Source organism: Dryas octopetala, chromosome 6 (genome assembly GCF_963921425.1).
Source record: "Dryas octopetala chromosome 6, drDryOcto1.1, whole genome shotgun sequence".
In the NCBI taxonomy this organism is placed as follows: domain Eukaryota; kingdom Viridiplantae; phylum Streptophyta; class Magnoliopsida; order Rosales; family Rosaceae; genus Dryas; species Dryas octopetala.
Window position 1 is genome coordinate 6,469,771 of NC_141371.1, and position 22,536 is coordinate 6,492,306.

At 36.4% G+C, this 22,536-nt stretch overlaps 3 protein-coding genes across 6 annotated transcripts; 1 reads left to right on the top strand and 2 right to left on the bottom strand.

Moving 5' to 3' along the window:
- Window positions 1–1,266: 1,266 nt before the first annotated feature.
- Window positions 1,267–4,303, top strand: LOC147281714 (ankyrin repeat-containing protein At5g02620-like). Of its 3 annotated transcripts, none has more exons than XM_086246735.1 (4): window positions 1,267–1,518; window positions 1,827–2,389; window positions 2,630–3,039; window positions 3,279–4,303. In XM_086246735.1, exons 2-4 carry the CDS (start codon window positions 2,056–2,058, stop codon window positions 4,164–4,166), a joined length of 1,632 nt encoding a protein of 543 aa, XP_086102861.1. In that variant the 5' UTR covers window positions 1,267–1,518; window positions 1,827–2,055; the 3' UTR covers window positions 4,167–4,303. The 3 variants fall into 3 exon arrangements, with proteins under 3 accessions (XP_086102861.1, XP_086102862.1, XP_086102863.1); XM_086246736.1 differs by having other exon boundaries at window positions 1,830–2,389; XM_086246737.1 differs by having other exon boundaries at window positions 1,951–2,389.
- Window positions 4,304–8,548: 4,245 nt separating this feature from the next.
- LOC147281715 (putative membrane-associated kinase regulator 4) lies at window positions 8,549–10,116 on the bottom strand. The gene is made up of 2 exons (XM_086248696.1): window positions 8,831–10,116; window positions 8,549–8,743 (listed from the first exon to the last, which is right to left on the bottom strand). Exons 1-2 carry the CDS (start codon window positions 9,982–9,984, stop codon window positions 8,713–8,715), a joined length of 1,185 nt encoding a protein of 394 aa, XP_086104822.1. The 5' UTR covers window positions 9,985–10,116; the 3' UTR covers window positions 8,549–8,712.
- A 2,248-nt stretch (window positions 10,117–12,364) lies between these two features.
- LOC147281716 (centrosomal protein of 135 kDa-like protein) lies at window positions 12,365–21,096 on the bottom strand. 2 transcript variants are annotated; one of them, XM_086246766.1, is made up of 18 exons: window positions 20,625–21,094; window positions 20,242–20,466; window positions 20,046–20,141; window positions 19,502–19,554; window positions 19,169–19,265; window positions 18,473–18,546; window positions 17,720–17,837; window positions 17,025–17,135; window positions 16,466–16,542; window positions 15,743–15,809; window positions 14,913–14,978; window positions 14,441–14,548; window positions 14,153–14,283; window positions 13,872–13,938; window positions 13,633–13,697; window positions 13,454–13,547; window positions 13,077–13,147; window positions 12,365–12,980 (listed from the first exon to the last, which is right to left on the bottom strand). In XM_086246766.1, the coding sequence occupies exons 1-18, from the start codon at window positions 20,775–20,777 to the stop codon at window positions 12,683–12,685; spliced, it is 1,971 nt and encodes a 656-aa protein (XP_086102892.1). In that variant the 5' UTR covers window positions 20,778–21,094; the 3' UTR covers window positions 12,365–12,682. The 2 variants fall into 2 exon arrangements, with proteins under 2 accessions (XP_086102892.1, XP_086102893.1); XM_086246767.1 differs by having other exon boundaries at window positions 12,846–12,975; window positions 20,625–21,096.
- Between the last annotated feature and the right edge of the window lie 1,440 nt (window positions 21,097–22,536).

Here is a 22,536-nt window from a genome sequence, read left to right on the forward strand (position 1 = left end):
AAGATTTTGATGGGTAGGGATGACAGCAAGAGAATATTGGGTGCTACCTGCAGTGTTCTTTTTACTCTAAATTATTGTTTACATTTCTCAGAAGTCAATTATGGGTCCATCTTCCATCAGATATAGAAACCAGGTGGCAGGTGCATCACATGCTACAGGAAGTCTTTACCTATGTCAGTGGCCACTATAGCAAGTGAGGTCCCTTTGGTTCCACACCTTTTCACCTTCTCCAAGACTTTAATGGTTACCAAACAAAAAAGTCCTGTTTGTGAGTACTTGTGTATAAAATGCTTTTAATTAGTTAGTAGTATTTTTAAGGCTTCTAAACCAAAAAAACACCTTGGTCTGTTTTCTGCAATACCTGTTTCATAGTTATCTGAAAGTGGTTTTAACACTGTGAAAACACTCAAAAACAGGTTCAAATACTGACCACTGATGAGAATGCCCATGAACAATCTAGAAGGAGCAATTTTTTGTTGTTGGGCAGGTTGAAGGGCTGTGACACATAGCATAGCATCTTGACCGACCCCAGAAAGAAGCGTGAAACACTCACTGAAACCTGATACAAGATGAGGCTCTACCACTTTTGTCTCCAAGTATGACCTGTGGGTACTAAAGACCAAGACCTAGTCCTTGTCAACGTGTTCCCAGAAAGCTACAAGACGCATGTGGGTGTTGGCTTCCCTGTCATGATTATATCCTAATTGCCGGCCTTGACCTCTATTTTGCCCAAGTCAATGCTTCTTTTTTTATCCTAATCAACCCACGGTTTGTCTTTATACCAACAAGCCTCTTTAATGGGGCCATGTCAGTTAGGCCACTTCAGATTGCAACTTTGGTAAGCCAATTTTAATTTTAATTTTGGATATTTTAAGAAGAAATTTAAAATGAAAAAGAAAATTAAGTAAAAATTTAGACGATCCAAAAAAATTAAGCAAAAATTCAAATTGTCTATCTAACGTTTCAGCAATTCCTATCGAGCATTCGGTAAAAGTTAATCACACATTGAATTGATGGAGATTGGCATCCAATCAAAATGATGTTACTCGTGTTTATATACCCACGCGCTTATAGGTCGTGGGGTTTGATGTTACTCGTGTGCACGCCCAACACACCCACGCTTATAGGTGGTGGTTGTGGGTCCAATTTTTCACATTCTGATGCTGACGTGGTGAAACATGAGTGGTCAGTATCGAAAACTAGTCAAAAGCTTCACTGCAGAGGATATGAATGAATGGATGACATCTATATTGCATAGCAGTGCATAGTAACCACCTCTTTCTTCTTCATCTTCTGGTGTGCTTTCAACATCACCTATTAGAAAGAAAGCTGTGTGTGTTTGCTGAGCTCCACTGAGCTTCAAGTTTTTTGGGCTTCAACTTTTCACACCAAGGTTTCATGCACCTCACTCTTGTTTGTTTTTAAGTGCCTGAGTTGAATTATTTGGGTTCTTACTTCATTTGGCAAGACAGAAGTTCTGCTTTATCAAACCCCAAGTACAAAATCATTAAGATCATGGTATGTTTCAAAGTTCACTAACTTGATTAATTAGTTTAAAATAAGTGGCCTTATTTGGTAAAAACTTGGTGGCCAATTATAGTTTTGTTGGATGGCTATACTATACATATTTCATTTCACACTGCAAAGTGCACACATTTTCAACTTTGCACAGTCTCACACCTTTTGTTCTTTTCTTTTTGCCCTCTTGTAATGATGACTGGTAACAATAATGGATGATGAAAAAAATTTGTATATAAATAATCCCAGAGAGGAAGAGAGAGAGACAATTGGGGTTTATTTTAATACTTGAATTATTTTGGGTGCAGAAGATGTCAGGGGGGTGTGTTTTGGGTATCAAGGAATCAAACTTCCAGATTTCCCACGTGCAAACTCATGGAATCATCTGAATTATCTTATCCTCATCATTCACAAATTGTTTTTTTTTATCAGGGTCTTCATGGTGAAAAGGGGAAACCTCAATTTTAAAGATGATAAAGCAAACTTAAGGCAGAGTTTGTTCTTTGGTGCTCTTAGGAAATTGGCTTTGATTGAACTATGGAAGCTCCTGTGAGGCAGCAAAGCTTCTGCGAAAAGAAGATGACCAAACAGTTAACAGGGAAACGTGAAGACACTCCCTTGCATTTGGCAGCAAGAGCAGGAAATTTAGAATTAGTCATAGAAATCATCTCTAATTGTGGGGATGCAGAGCTGAATGAACTGTTGTTGAAGCAGAATCACTCCGGTGAAACCGCCTTATATGTGGCAGCTGAGTGTGGCCATGTTGATTTGGTGAAGGAAATGATGAAGTACTATGATATTGATTTGGCCAGTATCAAAGCTAGAAATGGCTGTGATGCATTCCATGTTGCTTCAAAGCAAGGGAACTTAGGTAATTGTCGATGGATGTTTGGTTATTTCTTATCTGTGATATGCTTGCTTGGCATAGTAAATAACCTTGCTCCTTCTTTGAACATATGTTAAAGCTTTCTGGTGAAATTCTCTGAAATGTTTTTCAACTTGCAATTAGTTTCATCTTATTGCATAAAATTCTTTACCTCATATTCATTTGTGGCACAGTATATAGCAGTATTGTTGTTTATCTAAAAGCATGTAATTTTTGGAGTTGCAGAGGTACTGAAGGTCCTCATAGAGGCCATTCCAGAACTTTCAATGACTGTTGATCAAACAAACACCACAGCACTGCACGCTGCTGCATCACAGGGCCATATTAAAGTAGTGAATCTCCTCTTGGAGACTGGTTGCAGCTTGGTGTCCATAGCAAGAAGCAATGGGAAAACTGCCTTGCATTCTGCAGCAAGGAAAGGGCATTTAGAGGTCATCAAGGCCCTCTTGAGCAAAGAAATTGGAATTGCCACAAGAAATGATAAGAAGGGGCAGACAGCTCTCCATATGGCAGTTAAGGGACAGAATGTTGAGCTGGTGGATGAGCTAGCCAAGGCAGATCCTTCTTTGATAAACGTGGTGGATAACAAGGGCAACACTGCCTTGCATATAGCAACCCGGAAGGGTCGAGCTCAGGTAACGAAAGCTTTTCTTTTGGTTTATAATCTGAAAATGAAAATTCTACCTTTTTTAAGAGAGATGGACTTGTTCTTGTTACTGGATTTTCTTTCTTTATGTATACAAGAATCATAACTTAAAGTTGAAATATCATGACAGTGTTTTGTCCATTTGGGCTTAGGAACATAACATTGAAATAGAAAATGGTTATTTGAATCTTTCATATGGTTTAGCCTCTGAGATTATACTTTTTGCAGATTGTTCAGAAGCTATTAAGTTATAAGGGAGTGGCCACAACTACTATCAACAAATCTGGAGAAACTGTTCTTGACACTGCTGAGAAAACTGGGAACTCTGTGATTGCTGCCATTCTAGAAGAGCATGGCATTCAAGGTGCCAAATCCATGAAGCTACCACCAACTAGAAACACAAACAGAGAACTCAAACAAACTGTCAGTGATATAAAACATGAGGTGCATGACCAGCTCAAGCAAACAAGACAAACAAGAAAGCAAGTGCATGGGATGGTAAAGAGGCTCAACAAAATGCATTCAGAGGGGCTTAACAACGCAATAAACTCCACCACAGTTGTGGCTGTCCTCATTGCCACTGTTGCCTTTGCTGCAATCTTCACTGTCCCGGGTCAATATCCTGAAGACCCGAATAACCTTGCTCCCGGACTCTCTCCCGGAGAAGCAAATATTGCCCCGAAAACCGAGTTCATAGTCTTCTTCATCTTTGACTCTTTTGCTCTCTTCATATCATTGGCTGTTGTGGTGGTTCAGACTTCTATTGTTGTTATAGAGAGAAAGGCAAAAGAGAAACAGATGACAGTCATAAACAAACTAATGTGGTTGGCTTGTGTGATGGTTTCAGTGGCATTTCTTGCACTGTCATATGTTATTGTGGGAGATGATGAGAAATGGTTGGCTGTTGGAGTAACAGCCATAGGAACAGTGATTATGGGGATGACATTGGGAACAATGTGTTATAAAATGATTGTGCAGAGACTTGATGCTTCTAAACGTAGCAGCATTAGGAGGTCATCAATGAGCAGCCATTCACACTCACAATCATGGTCTCACTCAATGATGTCAGATTCAGAGCTTCTGAACACCGAGTTTAAGAAAGTCTATGCAATTTGACAATAATGATATATAACATATTTGGTATACATGTACTAGCAGAGAATGGTGATCTTCATATTTTAAAGTTTAATTAGGTAGAAACTTGTTACCCGATCTCTTGGGTTTATCAATGTATATATTCAGTCAAACAAATACTCTCTGGAGCAGCTTCCCAATGATGTGTGCGTACAACTTCAAGCATATTGAAGAAATTAAGGTTGACCCAATGGTTGAGAACTTAAGAGAACTCAGAATTAATGTGCATTTTGATACATATAAAAACACAAAGTAGTGTCCTTTTTAATAACATATAAGAAAATGCTACTTATCCCAAAATTGTTTCTCTCATCACACACAAGCATGTTTTAAGTGTATTCATTAACTCTGCTATTATATAATAAACAAAGCCCAGGACCAATACTTTTTTTGGGCCCTGGGACCTATCTCATCCAGTTTGGAATGGGCTATAGGCTACACAGCTGCAATTTTTATTTTTTTTTTGTTTGTTTGCTGCTTAAGAAAGAAACCTAGCTAAAACGGAAAGCTGCTAGATCACCAAAGAACCCAAGTATCAAAGAACCCAAGTATCAAAACCAAGGGGGAAGATCATTTATCCAAGAAGCCCCATAGGCCACGTCCTCCACATATTTGCTTCTTAAAAGACATGATTAGTTTACTGACGCCTCAACAAATTTAAGAGATTTCAAATATCACTCACAACAAAACAAACCCTCCAAAGAAAAAAAATGCACATTTTGAATCTTCTTGGATTCAATCTAAGTTAGGATCTTTATTACCAAATCATTATTTCAATTCGTTTTGGCCTGAATGGCGTTACAGCATTAGGGTGGAGTGAACACTGAACATAACGTACCTTGCCCCTTGAAAATGTGGAGGGCCCATATAAATATATAATTGGCTATGTACACATCTCCTTAGAACTTTCTCTGAAAAAAGGTAGACAGGATAAAAGCTAGAGAAACATTTTCCCTCTCCACAATCTTTTCAATTCTCATTTCACAGATGACCCATATATGTAATGTGTGCGAGGACATGCCTCAGAATAAAGTGAAAGAAGAAGACAAGTTACTTGCAGAGAAAACATTCAGTGTAGAAATTATATCTGCCTCCAGCTGCAAGTGCAAGAAAATAATGTCGATGCCTTGAATATCTCTGCTGACACTGCGGCACATGCAGACATGCTCCACTTGCTCACCGGCCCCAGCAGTGCCATTAGGATATACATCTATAACTCTATAGAGAAACTTCCCGATAAACTCATTTGATATATATTCTAATCTAATAACATCATAACACATGTATTTTTATATTTCATCGTATCAAATTTTTTCTAATTTCAAGATAAAACTTATCTCATTGGCATCCTATATATTTGTTACAGTAATGCTAGGTATACCACATTTTTATACCATAATTTCATACCACCTTATGTGGCAACTTACATGGCATTCATACATTGGATACTAAAAAATAAAAATAAAAATTCAAAAAAAAAAAGAAAAACTCTGTCCAATAAAGTAATGACACGTGAGATGGTATAAGAATGTGGTATAAGAAATGTGGTAAGTATAGCATTATTCTATTTGTTATAGATAAGTTTTTGGGGGGGGCTATTCACACCACCCTAATCCACTAAGTTGACCACCCCACTTAAATTTTTACCCCTTTGTGCCCATTTTGCCCCTACATTAAAAAAAAAAACCATTTCTCCAATTTTGGCCGGCCAACTCTCCCCGCCGCCGCGGAGCTTCACGACGTCGATTAGCCGCGCACGGTGGTCGGATGAACAAGGGAAGACCATGGTTGGACTCGCCGTGACCTGGGGAACAAAACCCAAGGGGTCCGGCGTCTCAACTTCGCCGGAAAAGGAAGATCGCCGACGAAGGGGCCGATCGGGTCACGACGTCGATTAGCCGCGCACGGTGGTCGGATGAACAAGGGAAGACCAGGGTTGGACTCGCCGTGACCTGGGGAACAAAACCCAAGTGGTCCGGCGTCTCAACTCTGCCGGAAAAGGAAGATCGCCGGCGAAGGGGTCGTCGGGTCTTCGCCTGGGCCGATCGGGTCTTCGCTTGGGTGGGTGGGTCTTCACCTGGGTGGGTCGGTCTTCGCCTGGGAGGGGTGGGGTCGACCGGCGAAGGGGAGGGGTGGGGTCGCGCCGGCGGTGGGGAGGGGGTGGGGTTGCGCCAGCGGCGGGGAGGGGTGGCCGGCCAAAGTGGAGATGGTTTTTTTTTTTTTAAAGCAGGGGCAAAATGGACACAAAGGGGCAAAAATTTAAGTGGGGTGGTCAACTTAGTGGATTAGGGTGGTGTGCATAGCCCCCCCTAAGTTTTTTTCATAACCCAATATGCAACATCAACACCCAACAGTAACATTACTACTATTTGTAATTTGTATATATATTTTTGAACCTTAAATTGGTTAATTATGATGGGTGATTGATTGGATATGCAAGTTTGATTCAAGTTCTCTTTTTCAATGTCAGACAAGTCAAGTCCATTAGACTGGGCTCACCTTGAGATTATGGGTCTGAGGCAAACCATGCAACAATTGAGCTCTCAACTCTTTATATATTATTATTTTTTTGAATAAGTACTCACAAAAATTATTGTAATATATAAGGGGTTAACCTGTTAGGAGTTTGAGGTGGTGCAATCATTTGCTTACTCTCAAGACCGACCCTGAATAGAGAGAAATATTATTTTATTTATAAGGAGAAAGAATAATTTTTTTCTTGAATAAATCGTGGATACATGCAATTTCCCGTAAACCAAATGTATCAAAATCTAATTATTCAAGTGTTTTTGTGAGTGAGGATTTCAAAAACAAAATGTTTGAACTTCATATTTATCCTTATTTTAGTGATAATCAATCAATAATTATCTTGGTGATTTGCATTGCATATATATATATATTTGTCATAATATTTTGTACTAGATGCAAAAAGAACTCATTTTAATGGAGGCACAAGACCTATCCTTCAGTGTTGGCATAGTCGACAATCATGTTGGTGTTATGGTGGGGATCTGAGTTGCTTGTGATGTGTCATGTGCGCTTGCATTGGATGCATGCATGTATTTCCCAGTGCTCTACAGATGAGTTCTCTACTTCAATGCTTTCTGTTAGTCCTGTCAAAAATCTAGGAGACACATTTTCTCACACGGATGTCTAGTCAAAATCCAAAGAAAAGGACATGTAATGCTTGAAATGTTCTTGGTCTGAAAATGCCATTTTCAATCATCGTTTTAATTATAATTTGGTATGACCTTGCTTGCTGCTACATGTTCTTTTATTAATGCATTTCCGAATCATGTAACATGCATGTGGATGCTCTACAGAGGCAGACATGGAACATCGATCTTTGTGACCACTATTATTATTATTATTATTATTATTATTATTATTACTATTCTTATTATTTATTAGTAATGTTATAATTTTAGATGCAGTGAAATGAATTCATACATAACTTGGCTTTAATTTTCCATGCTGAATTGCTGGAGAATAATTACTATGCTTCTTTTAAGCAAAGTATCATGAGATAAGAATAAGATTAAGATCTCTCACTGTTTTGCTTGTTTTTGGTGAGATATGGAAATAGGGTGATTTTTTTGGACCTGATTAGTGATTTTTGGTTGACAAGCCTTCTTTTGAAACCATTATTTTAATTTTTATCTTTGACCATAGAGATTCTGAGGTCAATTTGGGAAATTCATCTTGATGAAAGAGAAAAGATAAATGAATGATGGTTCTAACTTTGATGGAATGTGACTAGTACAGCAGTACAATATCACCCACAGCTCTTTTTCACTAAAACTAAAAGGATGATGATGACATAAAGCCTGATACAGTAATTGAGAATCTAGTTATAAAGCTAGCTGCTAGTGTGGACAAAAGACCTAGCTAGCTATCCAATCCCCCAGAAAAGTTTTGGTCACTTTACAGAAAAAGGTTTCCATTACTTAGGTACTTTTTTTTTTGGCCAACATTACTTTGGCACCTTTACTAGTTGTGTTAAATACACTTTACCTTTCAAGGCCAAAAAAAAATAATACACTTTACATTTTCTTTTAGTTCTCAGCAAAGAAAATAAAAGAAAATCTTATGTTCTTTTTTTGAATGTCAGAAGCAAAAACTGTGCATCTAGTACTTGCATAATTAGAATGGAGTCAATGGACTGTTAGCAAATTTCAATTTCAAAATACATGCAAAGTTTGATAATCTTTATCATGTCTTTGTTAGGTAATATCTAGCTTGATGACTTATAAATTTATAATAAAGAGAAAGTAAATCATTTGTCACTCTCAATAACAACAACATTGTATTATACTACTTAACAACGATAATCAAACAAACTATTGTCGAGTGCAAGTGTGCAACTCAATTATAACTACAAAACTTCTGAAGTAGAAAAGTTAAACCAGAGAAAGAAAGTGGGTTCAGACTTTTGATTTCAACAGTAAATCTTCTGTTGAATGAAGACCTTGTGTGTGGGTTTCCTTTCTTCCATGGTAGCCTTCACATTGTTCACAAGGAGGTCTAATCAAACAGTGCTGGAAAAAGCTTGCAAATGCCTGTACATCACACACTGCATTAAATGAAGCCAACTTCAAAAGAAATTAACAGAGGAACTTGGCAGTGGGTACCATCTCAAATCTCACAATGTAATCATGTGTGTCTCTCTCTTGACCCCCACAAACTGCATCCTTGAAGCAGACAGTGAACAGAACCCATGGCCTTCATTTGCAGTCTTTCTTGGACCAAACAGCTGCTGGGACTGTTTGCAGTGAGCAATTGCTCCCTCTATTGAACTCTCAATCTCTGAGTTGGCACTGTTACTCCTCTTCAGCAACTGTGAATCAGAAAACTCACTTGAACCAAATGAGAAGGAAGAAGATGAGGAAGAAGAAACAGATGAAGATGTAGATGAACACAATGACTTTGGTGCAGCAGAGTGCTGTTGAATTGCCCCAGAGAATGACTTCCTGTGGTGGCTGTTAGCACTTTCCTCAGCCATCTCTTTCTCAATGCTCTTCATGAGAGTAGTTGATATTTGATATCTGCCATTGTCAATTCTTCCAAATGGGTTTTTCTTTGCCACCTTCATGTGCTTATTTGAGCAATAATCTTTACCCTTTGAACCATTTTCTGCTGCTGCATTGCTTGCTGGCTTGGCACAAGAGTGCTCATCTGCACAAGTGGGCTTACTGAACAAAGATTTAACATATGCCCTTGATGCCTTGAGCTTTTGGCCTAGGGAGGACTGCTTAATCTGCTTGAGCTGCTTGAGCTGCTTGAGCTGCTTGAGCTTTGTGGACCAAGACTTCTTTGCATGATTATCACCAATGAAAACACTCATTTCAGCTGTCCATTCAGAGATGTACTCATCTGAGTTTAGCTCACTACTGACCCTGCGAGACTCTGAGGGTGAGATGTTGCAGGACCGATCCAATGGGGTACTTGTATTGGTGGAAGGTGTGGTGGAGCTATTGATGAAGGGAATGCTAAAGCTTTCTTCAATGCCTTCTTGGGTTTTGTTGTCAAGGGTAGTGTTTGAGCTCTGAAGGATCTTTTGGACCATTTGTAGGCGAGGAGGGAGGTGAAGAGGAAGGAGTTTTCCCTTGTAAAAGAGCTCATCAGCTGGGGAAGTTGTGGATTCTTTGTCATCATGAGAAGCTGAGGACATATGGAACTCAAACTCTCTGGCTTGTGGTGGAGAAGCAATGGAATAAGAGAAGAAGTTGGAGGAAGAGCTTACTTCCATGTCTATGTAGTCTTCATCTGTATGATCACCTGAACCTTGGCTTCTGGCCATCTCATGTGACACTGCTTTCTCCCTCTCTCTCCCTCTGTGTGTGTCTCTCTCTCTGTGTATGTGTGTGTTTGTGTGTGAAGATGCTTATGGGGAGCAGAGCTTGGTGAAGTTAGAGGCAGAGCACACTTTAAACTAAGGATGTTACCAAGTTAAAATAATATATAATAATAAAATCTCTTTTTAAAAGCTTTTATTTATTTATTTTGCATATCTTGAATGCTTCCAAGAACTAAAATGCAGAAAGAAAAATATTATAAACTTTTTCCCCTGCTGAGTAGCCACACAAACTGAACCCTATGTTATTGATGTTGTTATATTTTGGGCCAGAGAACACTAATTTGTGGCTTCTATAGCTTCATATCACAGTTTATGACTTCCCATAATACTACAGAACATTGATTTGTAGCTTCATAGCAGATCTTTAGAAATTATGGGTTTTTCTTTTAAAAGGAGGGTTTCAATCCAGCCAATATCTGACACATGTATTGCTTATAATGAGTTCAAAACCATCCAGTCAGACTTTTATAATGCATTGGACTGTAGAGCGTGATTAGTGGATGACATTGCTGGAATGGAACACCCCCATGTATGTTCTCTTCGTCTACATCCACTCTTGCCTTGAATTTAGATCTTTAAAGTTTGAGCAGAAGCTCTATGCTCTAGGCTTTCTCACTCCCACTACAAGATGTTGAAAGTGCCTCTTTTATTTATTTATTGAGAGTTTCGATATAAGCAACATACCCCATCTTTTGGACAGTGTTGAGAAGATGAAAGTACATAGAACCAGATCAAAATCTCAGATACAATCTAATCTAGTAATCTACAATTATGATATGCAGTAGATAGTGCATCTATATGGGAATTCCAAATGGATTACTTATTCTTGACTCTTAAGATTTTGCTTCATCTTCATATTATGTGTGAAATTTTTTAATTTTAATAAATGGTGAGACACGTGTGTGTCACATATTTATGATGATGGTAATGCTCACCACTACCTTTTTATTGTGAGCAAAAATAGACTCTATATCATATATCATGTGACAAACAAACACTAGTTGTAATATGAGATCCAGAGAACAATAAATTTTTTATTTTTTATTTGAAAAGAGGTATATGTTTTAGTTTTCGAACTGTTTCTTTTTCTTTTTTCAGAAAGGAACATGCCTTGTAAACCTCTGCCAGATGGGTATGCCAATTACATATATTTTTTAGTTCTTTTCCTACAAAACCCTGCAACAAAATTTGAATTTCAAAAAAAGTTAACCCAGTTCATTTTGTTTGTCTGGGCAACCCACTTCTCGAAATCTGGTTTTCTGCACTCTCACAATTCTATAATGAGGAGAGACTGAGAGACTTTTTTCTTTTTATTTCTTAAAATAAAATAAAAAATTGTATGTCTCCTGAACTATCATGGGCTATCATATGTGATTGTCCCTATTTGACCTAGTAAAATTACTGTTTTTGGAATTTCAACTGTTGACCTCAGTACAATTGTACAAACAACCCACAGGGTCCAATATTTCATGGCCAGGTAAAAAAACATCCAAGAACAAACAATATCATTGACTAGATATGAGTCAATTATTACATGTGTGTTTTAGGACCACAATATTTATCTTAAATTAACATTTATTATATAAAAAATCTGATGGATCTAATTTCTTTTTTACCCAATTATCATTTCATTTTCTTTCTAAACATGGTTCTTTTTTTTTTTATCAAAATTCTAGACATGGTTCGTAAAAGGTACAAAAAGGTACCCCTTTGGCATGGAATTGGAGGGTCTGCCATGGCCATAAAAAGGTACAAAATAAGTGGAAGTTCACTGCCAGTAATGGTAGCCACACCACGTGCCTACACGAAACAGACCATATTAGTTTTAGTGTTTTTACTCACACCAGATCAAGAGGTCACGTGATGCTAACCTGAAGAGATGCTTCAGTTCTGGTACTGGGCACATGATTGATCACATTTGAGCTCCCATGCTTCCTGTATAATTGGTCACTGGGCACTCTATGAAACTCAAATATGTCATTACAGAGATAAAGTGTACCTGGTAATGCCCACAAGGTTTGCCACTTTTGGGAAGTCCCTTTGCTTTCCAAGCAGGCATATGGTACCCTCAAAACTTTTCAATTTTTCAGAACTGAATTATGAATTCTGGTGCCTTTAAAGTTGTATCACCTTGGGGCAATGCTAATGCACGCAGAAAAGATATTGCAAACAACGGGCGTATACAACGTTTCTCTCACAATAATCCCATCAAGTGCCGGTCACTGATCATTATTGTGAAAGTTACGTTAATTTCTCATCCATTAGATACCCTTTCACAACAAATTAATTGTGCCCTCCAAGGGGTGAAATATGATTTATGAGCTCTATCCACAATATTGTTTGTAACACAGACTTGGAAGAATTTACACAGTTATGGTATATACACAGGAGAAATCAATTTGCTTTCAACTTTTAAGGTGTCTACACCTTGTGATCAAAGATCAGAGAATTTACATCGCATCAATTGATCTAAGCACTCAAATGTTGTCCACTTTCTACTTACAACCTATGAGGGGTTCTGTTTATAAATACATGATATTGCATTTTTGTGTGGAGAGGAAGCTACTAATTTGATTCTTTCACTGGACATATCATGGTTCTGCCTGGTTAAAAGATCAAAATGCACCGGTGTGCTGGTCAGCTAGTGGGGTTTAATTAGTTCCCTTTCAATTTCATCAAACACCCAATCATTAATCTCCTCTGCTGGGTGTTCAAAATCTGGATCTATATCTGATTCTTCCATCGAGTCTACTGTCTTCTCCCCCTTAATCAAGGAAGAATTGGATACTTGAGAGGTAGAAGTAGGAGATAGACTGATCTGGGGCCTCTCTGTTTGTGTTGAAGCTTCAATTTCCAGTATTGGTCTGTCAATGGATTCGAAATCATCTTTTATTTGTTTGAGAGCATCAAAGAGCTCTTTGACCTTTTGATCATCTTTCCTGGATCAAGAGTGTTCCATGTATCCACATTAAGGGAGAGATGTCATAAACATAGAAGTGCACCTAGTGGCCGAAGGGAAATGACAGCATATATACCTGTAAATGCCTTCAGTTTGAACGTAGAACTGCTTTTTCATGGTGTCCACTACATTTAAGGTGGTCAAAAACTGACAAATGACAAAGGAAGAAGAGATTGAGGAATATTTTTCCTTAATCATAAAGAACACAGAACAATAGATCCCATTTCATACCGCTTAAGAATAAGAAGAATTTATGCAGAAAAAAAATATATTACTGTAAATTCTGAGTGTAATATGAAAGCTTCAAAGCACAATAAATGAAGAAAAACAAGGTTAATACAAACTCAAAAAAGGGGGACAGGACCTTAAAGAATTTGACTTCAAAAATAGACTGAAAACTTACCTTATCAAAGAAGAAAAAAAAAAAACAAAAGGAAGAAAATTTATGCATACCTTGGCTTCTATGTCCAAATATTCCTCTTCAAGCTTTTTCCTTGGGTTATTTACTTTTGAACTTTCATCATCCATGGATGGTGATATATTTGACCTGATGTACGTACAAAAAAAAAAAATTAAAAAATCAGAGGCTTAATATAATTGTGTAAAAAAAAAAAGGAAACTGAAAATATTACCCTTGACTTGAACTCAAGCTCTCCACAAGATTCCTAATATGGGTGATGGATGAACCCAAGCTTTCCTAATTGTGAGACAACACAGGCATACCAATAAGAAAGTGGAAAAAAAGAAATTAATAGTAATAGAATAGTAATAGATAAGAAGTGAATTTGATGCACTATTTCTGTCCAAAAAGAAAAGAAAAGTTATGCACTATTTAGAAGAAAGTATCTAAGCATAAGAAGAAAACTATTACCTTGTAAGTAGAGAGAAGATGGATTACCAAATTCACAAAAAATTCTCCATATCTCTCCAATTCGCCGCTTGAACAAGTAAATAACCAAATATCATCAAATACGAAGAGCTCATCATACACTATGGGATGGACACAACAGTGCAGGTACATTAATCAACTATATCAAAAGATATTAATTCACTATATCAAAAGATATTAATTCCTTTCCAGAAGAATAGATTTATCTGACATAAAATGTTGGTATCAGATTTATTTCCTCAGTGTAAATCAGATCTACATACTTGACCTGCTTCTCCGTTTGCTGTGTGTATGAGGTCTGGAGAACCCAGGTATCTTCCAAAAAATTAATCCAAGTATTGACAACATCAACTTCTGCTCTACATGAAGCAACGGATCTTGACAGCTCATCTTGCTGTGATTGAACAAAAAAAAAACAGATAGCTATAGATAATTAAAAGAGTCCATAGCAAGCTATTAATGCTAATTCGAAGTACAGCTGAAGAAAAAAAAAAAAAAAAAAACTATGCTTAATGTATACATTCTCAATGTAACCTAAAAACCTATAATACCTTTGATTTTAAGTGTACAAGAATCTGATTACTTGCTTCATCAAATTGTTCTCTTTCTTCCCTTGCATTGTGAAGGCGTGCACGAACAGCATTCAATGAGATAATGACCTATAAAAAGTTTCAGCCATATAAATATATATATACCAGCAAAAGAATATGAAAAAACACAATGGGACTCATTTTGCAGAGTAGAATTGGCAGGAGTGACATTTGCAATTCATCTCTATTGATACTCACAAAAATAATAATAATAAAAGAAAATAAACCAACATATGCATACTCTCACGAACACATGCTCCCTTCATGGAGATAATTTTTTTTGTAAGAAAAAACACACACTTAAGGCAATCATCCATATGGATATCACAGATTACATGTAAGCTAGAAGCCTAAATCTAAAACTCAATTAAACAGTATTGTAAATGACTGATCTCCTAAAGTGTAAGAGTGACATAAGGAATAGAGGGGGAACCTTTTTCAGTTCTTCTTGAAGATCTTCTCTTTGCCTCTCAAGTTGTCCAATCTCTGCCACCAATTCCTGAAAATTCCGAGTAACTATAATTTGTGTACCTCAACAATAAATGGATCACAACCAAAAAAAAATTTATTCTGATAAACAGTCCACTATAGACAATTAGAAGTAGATCACAACCATATCCGACTTAAAAATTTAACAGCCATTAACAAAAAAATAAATTTATATAACAATTCTGCAAAATATTATTGCAGATGCTAATAGGTCTTTTTAACATAATATTTCTGTATGTGTCAGCAATGGGTAGGAAAATTCCTCAGCTATCATTGAGTTGAAACTCCGCAGTATTTAATATTTATTGAAGCATCAAATAAATTGATACATGCCACTGTGGGCAATGCTTACACGATAAGGTTAATCCTCAAAGGTAGAGAGAGAGAGAGGAAAAAAAAAAAAAAAAAACCAATCATTCCTATAAGTCAGCCCCAAATAGTAAAAATTTTGGGAAAAAAATTTATAACTAAAAAATAGTATTAAAATTAATCCATTCTGTTGAATACGACAAGTCCTAAGCAACTAAAGCTCATTTTAATATTTGATGTAAAGCTCATTCTTATTAATCAAGCTTTCTTTTCAACTCATAAAGCTTATTCATGACTTATGATATATCTGTGCAAAAGAGTTCCTTAGTTGGACGTGTTTACTTAAGCCTTTGATACATTCTCTAGAATATACAATGAATATAGACAGTCAGAGTTGACTATAAGAATTAAAGATTATTAAGGAGGTTGTTAAACGGGGGCAATAAGTCTTTTGAGGTGGTGTACCTTCTCAAGTTGGCTTACTTCTTTAGCTTTAGCTACACGAAAGTTGAGTGCTTCTTCTTTCTGAGACCTGCTCAAAGTATTGAGGGAAAGAATAAAAACTATTTTACCAAAATCAAAGCAAGGCCTGATTAAGGAAACACCAATTATGGTCATCATGTTCACATTTTCCATGTCAAATAGCAAATAATCAAATATCATATTGAAGATGCAAGTCCTGACATGCACCAAAAATTTATTGAGCTCAAGTACACTATCCCTTTATAAACTGACAAGCAATCCTGAACTCGCTTAAGAAATCAATGGCAATCATTGGATTAAACTACTTCAACACTATGTTCGGAAACCCACACTCTATTGATGAAAAAATTTGCGCTTACAATTCCTGCAAAATATGAACACCCATTTTCTCAAATAGGAGAGAGAGAGAGAGAGAGAGAGAGAGAGAGAGAGAGAGAGAGAGAGAGAGAGAGAGAGAGAGAGAGAGAGAGAGAGAGAGAGAGAGAATATATGCTAACTCATTTAAACTGGAAATTCTTGGAAAAACTCAACCATGGACAAAAAACTATCTTCTTAATGCTTAATGGATGTGCTAACTCAAGCATCTATTTTTTCAACACATGTGCAGCGATGCATGGACAAAAAAACTCTAGCATGGAAACCTGCACACATATAACACTAGCATACATAGACACAAGCAAGATGTTTTAAAATACTATTTGAAACCTGTGGTCTAAAATGCGCTTTTCAGCTTGTGAGGTGGAGTTAGCAAGAGATTCTGATAATACTTTCAATTTTTCAACCTGCAATATAGATTAAAACAAGACAGTTAAATACTAATAAGAGAAGACCCGGCCCAACAAGATGGGGCCTAATTGCCTAAACACATGTAGTGCCCCTCAAAGGCATAGCTAGGCTTCTTATGCAGTTGCCATAGAAAAAATATATATAGCAAATGAGAAGAATGTTTAACTTTTCATAAGATTAATTGAAAACTTGTAGATTTCTTTCTGGCACTGTTCCTCTAGATTGCATTCAGAATGCAGCTTGTTTTGATGCATACCAAGAAATGTTTGACCTTACAGTCTTTTAGCTGGACAACTGTTAAAAGCTGTTAAATCAAACCCAACTTTAGGTTTGCTCGTTTCTTAAACCCTGAATCAGTCTAGGACATTAAGGACTAACTTAAGCTCAATTCATATCTTTGGTGGACACTTTGAAGAAAATGAGGAGGAAGAGAGAGAAGGGGGGGGGGGGGGGGGGTGACATCACATGGAATTGAGACCTTTTCACAATGCAGCTTGGGTGAGTCCCCATTGCTCAAGGATTTCTTCTTTAGTAACAGATCCTCCAACCTGGAACATAGTTGAATCTCTACCAGCGCTTCTTTTAAATTCTGCAAGGAAATCAGAGCTTTCAGTTTCAGTGAGCCATATACACTTAAGTATTGCAATTCCTTTAAAGAAAAAAGTTAATTGCAATACAATTGAATCATATAACTAATGGTCAGTTAGCTGCCTGAACCATGCAGCTACTTTGGTACGGGTGAAATAAATCTGAACCCTAAAGAACCCTATTCACTTTTTTTTTTTTTCTTCCTTTAAAACTAATTAAGCACAATACTAGACTAAATTGATTGAACCATGGTACATAATGCAATAAAAAGGAGTAACAAAAATGCTTAGGTCATGATTAAAGTACTAAGATATAACAAGACAATATGTACATTTTATGTTTTTTTATGTGTTAAAAAAATGGGAACAAATTGAATATTAATAATTTATATGAAAAAAAATATATATATATATACAAAAACACAAATTAGTGAACACAAAAAGGGATGCCTTCCTAAAATAAAAATAAAGTTGGATACATGAATAAAACATCTAAAATCAAGTTTGTGCATCTATGGGATGTGAAATATATGTGTGTGCGCATCTTCATAAATAAGAAGATCAATCTTACGGTTACGGTGCTTACCTCTACTGTAGCACATTTTTCCTTTTCAGATGATTTTTCACAACTTTCACTTAGAGGCTGCTGGAGTGCCATCACTTTATCAAGTTCTTCCGTTATAGTGCAGGCTTCAGCATCTATTCTGAGAGCAGAAAACAGGTCACAAAAACATGTGGAGGAAAAGATTAGGTGAAGCAACAACCAGAGCTTACATAAACTTAAACTAATAATATGACTGTCTAAGAATGGAAATATGTGGTTCACAATGTTAAACATTCATTAAAGCAGGTCAAATAGAGGGTATGTGAACAAAAATATTGCTATACATAGTAAACTAACAAAGAAAAATAAAATCCTAACTATAAGAGCACAAACTGAATGATCTGGAAAGAAAATTTTGAAGAATCATACTAAACAAGTTTGAAGATTCATCAATCAAATGTGAGTGCACACGCACAGAGCAAGAGCAAGAGTGAGAGAGAGCAGCATATATACATACTTATGAGAGCATAGTGCTGATTCATCAAAATCCAAACATGAAACAGTCACTTTGATATATGATATCTACTACAGCATATAGAGAAACAAATTTAATTTATCAATGCATAAAATGCAGCTATAAAAATTATGTTCCATAATCATAGAAGAATCAGCATAGCACAAAACCATCAAAGACTAATAACATAACAGTAATTTTCATTCCAAATCTCTTAGTGTGCAGGTCAAGACCCAAACATGCAGCTATACAAAGAAGAAAAAAAAATGGTCCTCAACCACCTTGCAAGATCTGCATTTATTTTCAGTCCTGCAATTGCACATTGAGCAAATTGGAGCAATTCTTCTCGCTTTATCTGAAAAAGAGAAGTTAAAAAAGTAAAGAAGAGAGGAAGAGATGCATGTGTTAAAAATTCAAAAATCTTAATTTACAACATCATTGCATAATGTTAAAAATGTTTCTGTTTTTCACCGATGAAGAAATGATGTAATTTTCATATGATATAGAATAAACTGAAAATTAAAACTCATGGCATTTTATGCAGCAAAAGACCCTGTTATACTTATACCATATAGAAGATGGCAGTTCAGAAAATTGGGAAAAAAGGGAATGATTTGTTGGGAACTTAAGCCTTTGAATGATAATAGTATGCAACTTTAATAAGAAGCGCCTTAAATGATTAGAACTCGGATTGGATTGAGGCATTAAAATTTTAAGCACAACACAACTTATAGAACCATAAATCAAAGGACTGCACAATTGCATCGCATTGTAGCAAACTTAATGATTCCAACTGCGAAATAGGCAACCTAGTACCATATCGAGTACAAGGCCGGTCCTGGGATTTATAGGGCCTCGTGCAAAAGATGAATATATGGGCCCTTTTTAGGTGTCTGATCCTAATAATATTCAGAGACAAACAGTTGTAAATAACCCCATGTACATGCATGCTGAAGAAATGCATACCCTGTCCTTACCAGTACTTCATCTTGGTGGCATGAAAGTGCTGCCGCCAAATTCTGTACACTTCTCATTACTACATTATGCACTTCTTTTCCTCCTGTAAGACAGAGCCTGTATATAACCATAGCACAAGGAAATTCACATAATATTTTAATATTTAAATAAATTATCCAGAAAAGAAATCTTAATACAAATTATCTTTTCTTTCTTAAATATTAATTTTTCACTCAAACATAATTTTTCTGGTCCTTGTCAAGGGCCAAATATATAATTTCAAGGACCTTAAATTATCCCAAAGAACTGATAATCATCCATTATGAGAAGAATAGAAGAGTGAGAAAAATCACCCATATATCTCCATAAGTAGCGAAACTTCTTCCTCATTTGGTTCTTCAAGAATCTGAGTCATACAAAAGAGTTAACCTGCGGTTAAACTCCATGGATCAGCAAATACAAAGCCCAGCCAATGTATGCAGAATGGCACTAAAACTCAAGAGAAAGCTGAAAGGAAGGAAAATCTAAATATTATATTCTAGAAAATTTCAGTTTGCACACAGGTTAGAGGGAGGGGGGAGAAAAGTTTAATTAATTAGAAACATTTCATTTTAATTTTCAGTGCATAATTCAAGAATATTATGCATGTCTTAGTGACCCCTGATTTCCATTTATTATTATATGATCATGTGCCCTATTCACTCATCATATATACGCGAGGGTTCAGCCTTGTAATTGGTAACATAAGTAAACACTTCCTTCTGTCAACCAAGGGAGGATAGTGAAATCTCACTTAATTAAGATTATATTTAGGGAGCATGATCCATTATCTGCATTCATCAATTACAAGAACAATGTTATGTCTATGGAAGCATTAATTATACTTGTTCAACTTACCATGGACAATGTTATGCCTTCAAGAGCTTGGCTATAGAGGAAGACATCACGAAAAGTCTTTTGTTCATCTCCCATTTCAGAGTCAATGTAATAATTCTGTCTCAAACAGTAGCATAAGATTACAAAAGAGAAACCAAAACAACAAAAACAAAAATTTAAAGCAGACTGTAGAAGAGTGCAGGGTTAACCAACCCACCATGGTAGGCCTTTTCGGCGAGTCGGTGGATTCATCAGGATTAAGAAGGGGGTCTTCAGGGTTTTTACTGTCTTGCTCATGGTATTTGGTGGTCAATCTCTCAATTTCTTTAAGTGCAACCAACCACCTTCTCAATAGCTGAACTCTCTCTACCCCTCTACAAGAAACAGACACTTCTTCCAATCTTTTTACAGTTAGCCTAAAGCTCTGTAAACTCCGCGGACCCTGATTCACAAAACCATGCAAAAAAAACCCAAAAAACAAATGATGAAAATATGAAATGGGCATTTATTCAAGCACCAGATGATCACAAAAGCTAAATCAGAAGTTTTTTTTTTTAAAACAAAGTAATTACAGTGAAATAGTGAGTTGGGGAAAATTACAATGCGGTCGGGGAGGAGGAGCTTAGCTCCACCAGCAACGGCATTGCCGGCGTGGAGGACGACGGAGTCGGCGTAGTTACGAACGGTGCGAGTGAGGGGGTTGGCAGCCCCTGCTTCCACTGCCATATGCACCGCATTTCTTAACCACGACATATCATCCACCACCACTCTCTTCTTCTTCTTCTTCTTCTTCTTTTTTTCTCGCGTTTCTCTCTGAATTTTCCGGCAATGTGATTGAAGAAGAAGCTAATAAATCAAATAAACAAATAAATAAAAAAATAAAATTATTATTATTGTATATAAAAAAAAATTATAGATAAAAAAGGGAGGAGGCTATTTTTCTTTTTTGTTGGTGAAGGTGAAGTGGTGGTGATGCTAGGGATGGGACATTGGAGGAGGAAGAAGAAGTCAAGCCAAGCGCTTCTGCGAGCAAATTGAACGTTTTTTCTGTTTTTAGTTGGAAGCCTTTGAGTTTGAGGCTTTGCTTGCCTTTTGTTTCGCTTGACTCCAAATTTACCAAAATAGCCTCTCGTCGCATTCCTACCAAATGCAAACAAGTAAAGGTTAGTATCGGCGCGGAGGATTTCCCGGGTAAGCAATCAAAAATTCCACACGACGTCGTCTCGTAGTAATTCATTATTATAATTTATTTATTTAACTTGGGGCTCATTTTGAAATTTCATGTGTTTTTAACAAGATACTAATATGTTACCCACACAAACTCTTTTATTATTTTCTTTCCAAAATGATGGGATTTGTAAATATGAGATTAATTAACTTATTAAGTATAATGAAATTTAAATATAAATTTATAAGACATGTTAAGTTCAAAAGTAAGTATCCGAAAATCTAAGATTTAAAGATCTCAAATCAAGGATTTGAGTCTTGCCACAAAACTAGAATTTTGGGTCTAGGGCTTGGGCTTGGGGATCGAGCATAGAGTTTGGGATCTAAGGTCCTAGGTCTCATGTCCAGGTTTGTTATCTAGGGTCTTGGGTTTGTAGGTGCAGCTTCTTGTCTAGTCTAAGTTATGAGTTTAAGCTCTAATTGGATGACCAACAATGTTTTATATATTCAAATATGAATTCCTTTTTAATCTCGTTTATTTTTAATAAGATACTAACACATTATTTGATGAACAAATTAGTTAGCAAATTTGATAGCGTTACCTTATTATTGTGTGAATGAACATTTACGCAACTCATTATCTATATGTCTTCAACTTGTTGACCGAATCCAATACGACAAATCCAATCACTATTTTTTCTTGCATGATCATGTAAAATTTTACCGTATAACATTACTATCATGTCAAGTTTTTTTTTTTGGCCACTTTATCATGTCAAGTGTTTAGATCTCAAGATTCTCAACTAATGCAACAAAATTTCATTTGTTCCTGTAAAGACCCACTTTGAAACTCATTTTATTTATAACTAGTAAGAACTTCTGTAATGTTAGTTTAGTTATGTAAACAAGTGGAAATAAGAGTTAGTGCCTCTAAAAATGAGGACATTGTCTCAACCATAAGCTTGAGCTTAAGAGCCAGTTTAGTATTATTGTAAAATAAAGCAGCTGTGAAGTAAAGCAATGCTTACCTGCTTATTTTGACCCGCCAAACACAATTTCTTTTTACCTAAATTTTGAAGAAAAAAAAAACACTTCTAAAACTTTTAACCAAATACATAACCATCAAATCTTCATTTTAAAAAAGTTTATTTCTACCTAATTTCCACCCCAAACTGACTGTAAACCTTCCTCGCAAATTAAAGGACACCGCCAAGATTTGGACACGGGTAATTTGGCAAATTGGCTTGCTCGTTTGTGATGAATAGGAATGCATAATGCTCCTATACTTCCATTGATACTTGTTCAGTGAATTAATTAAAAGGTACCAATCCATGGCAAATCTTCC

Bases quoted from the DNA above. Each gene is read 5' to 3' on its own strand.
- LOC147281714 (XM_086246735.1), top strand. From the start codon at position 2,056: ATGGAAGCTCCTGTGAGGCAGCAAAGCTTCTGCGAAAAGAAGATGACC. The intron at 2,390-2,629 runs GTAATTGTCGAT...TTGGAGTTGCAG, and splicing joins TTCAAAGCAAGGGAACTTAG to AGGTACTGAAGGTCCTCATA. The intron at 3,040-3,278 runs GTAACGAAAGCT...TACTTTTTGCAG, and splicing joins CCCGGAAGGGTCGAGCTCAG to ATTGTTCAGAAGCTATTAAG.
- LOC147281715 (XM_086248696.1), bottom strand. From the start codon at position 9,984: ATGGCCAGAAGCCAAGGTTCAGGTGATCATACAGATGAAGACTACATA. The intron at 8,744-8,830 runs GTGAGATTTGAG...TGTGATGTACAG, and splicing joins GAGACACACATGATTACATT to GCATTTGCAAGCTTTTTCCA.
- LOC147281716 (XM_086246766.1), bottom strand. From the start codon at position 20,777: ATGTCGTGGTTAAGAAATGCGGTGCATATGGCAGTGGAAGCAGGGGCT. The intron at 20,142-20,241 runs GTGGGTTGGTTA...TGTTTGAGACAG, and splicing joins CGCCGAAAAGGCCTACCATG to AATTATTACATTGACTCTGA. The intron at 19,266-19,501 runs GTGATTTTTCTC...GGTTATATACAG, and splicing joins CTACTTATGGAGATATATGG to GCTCTGTCTTACAGGAGGAA.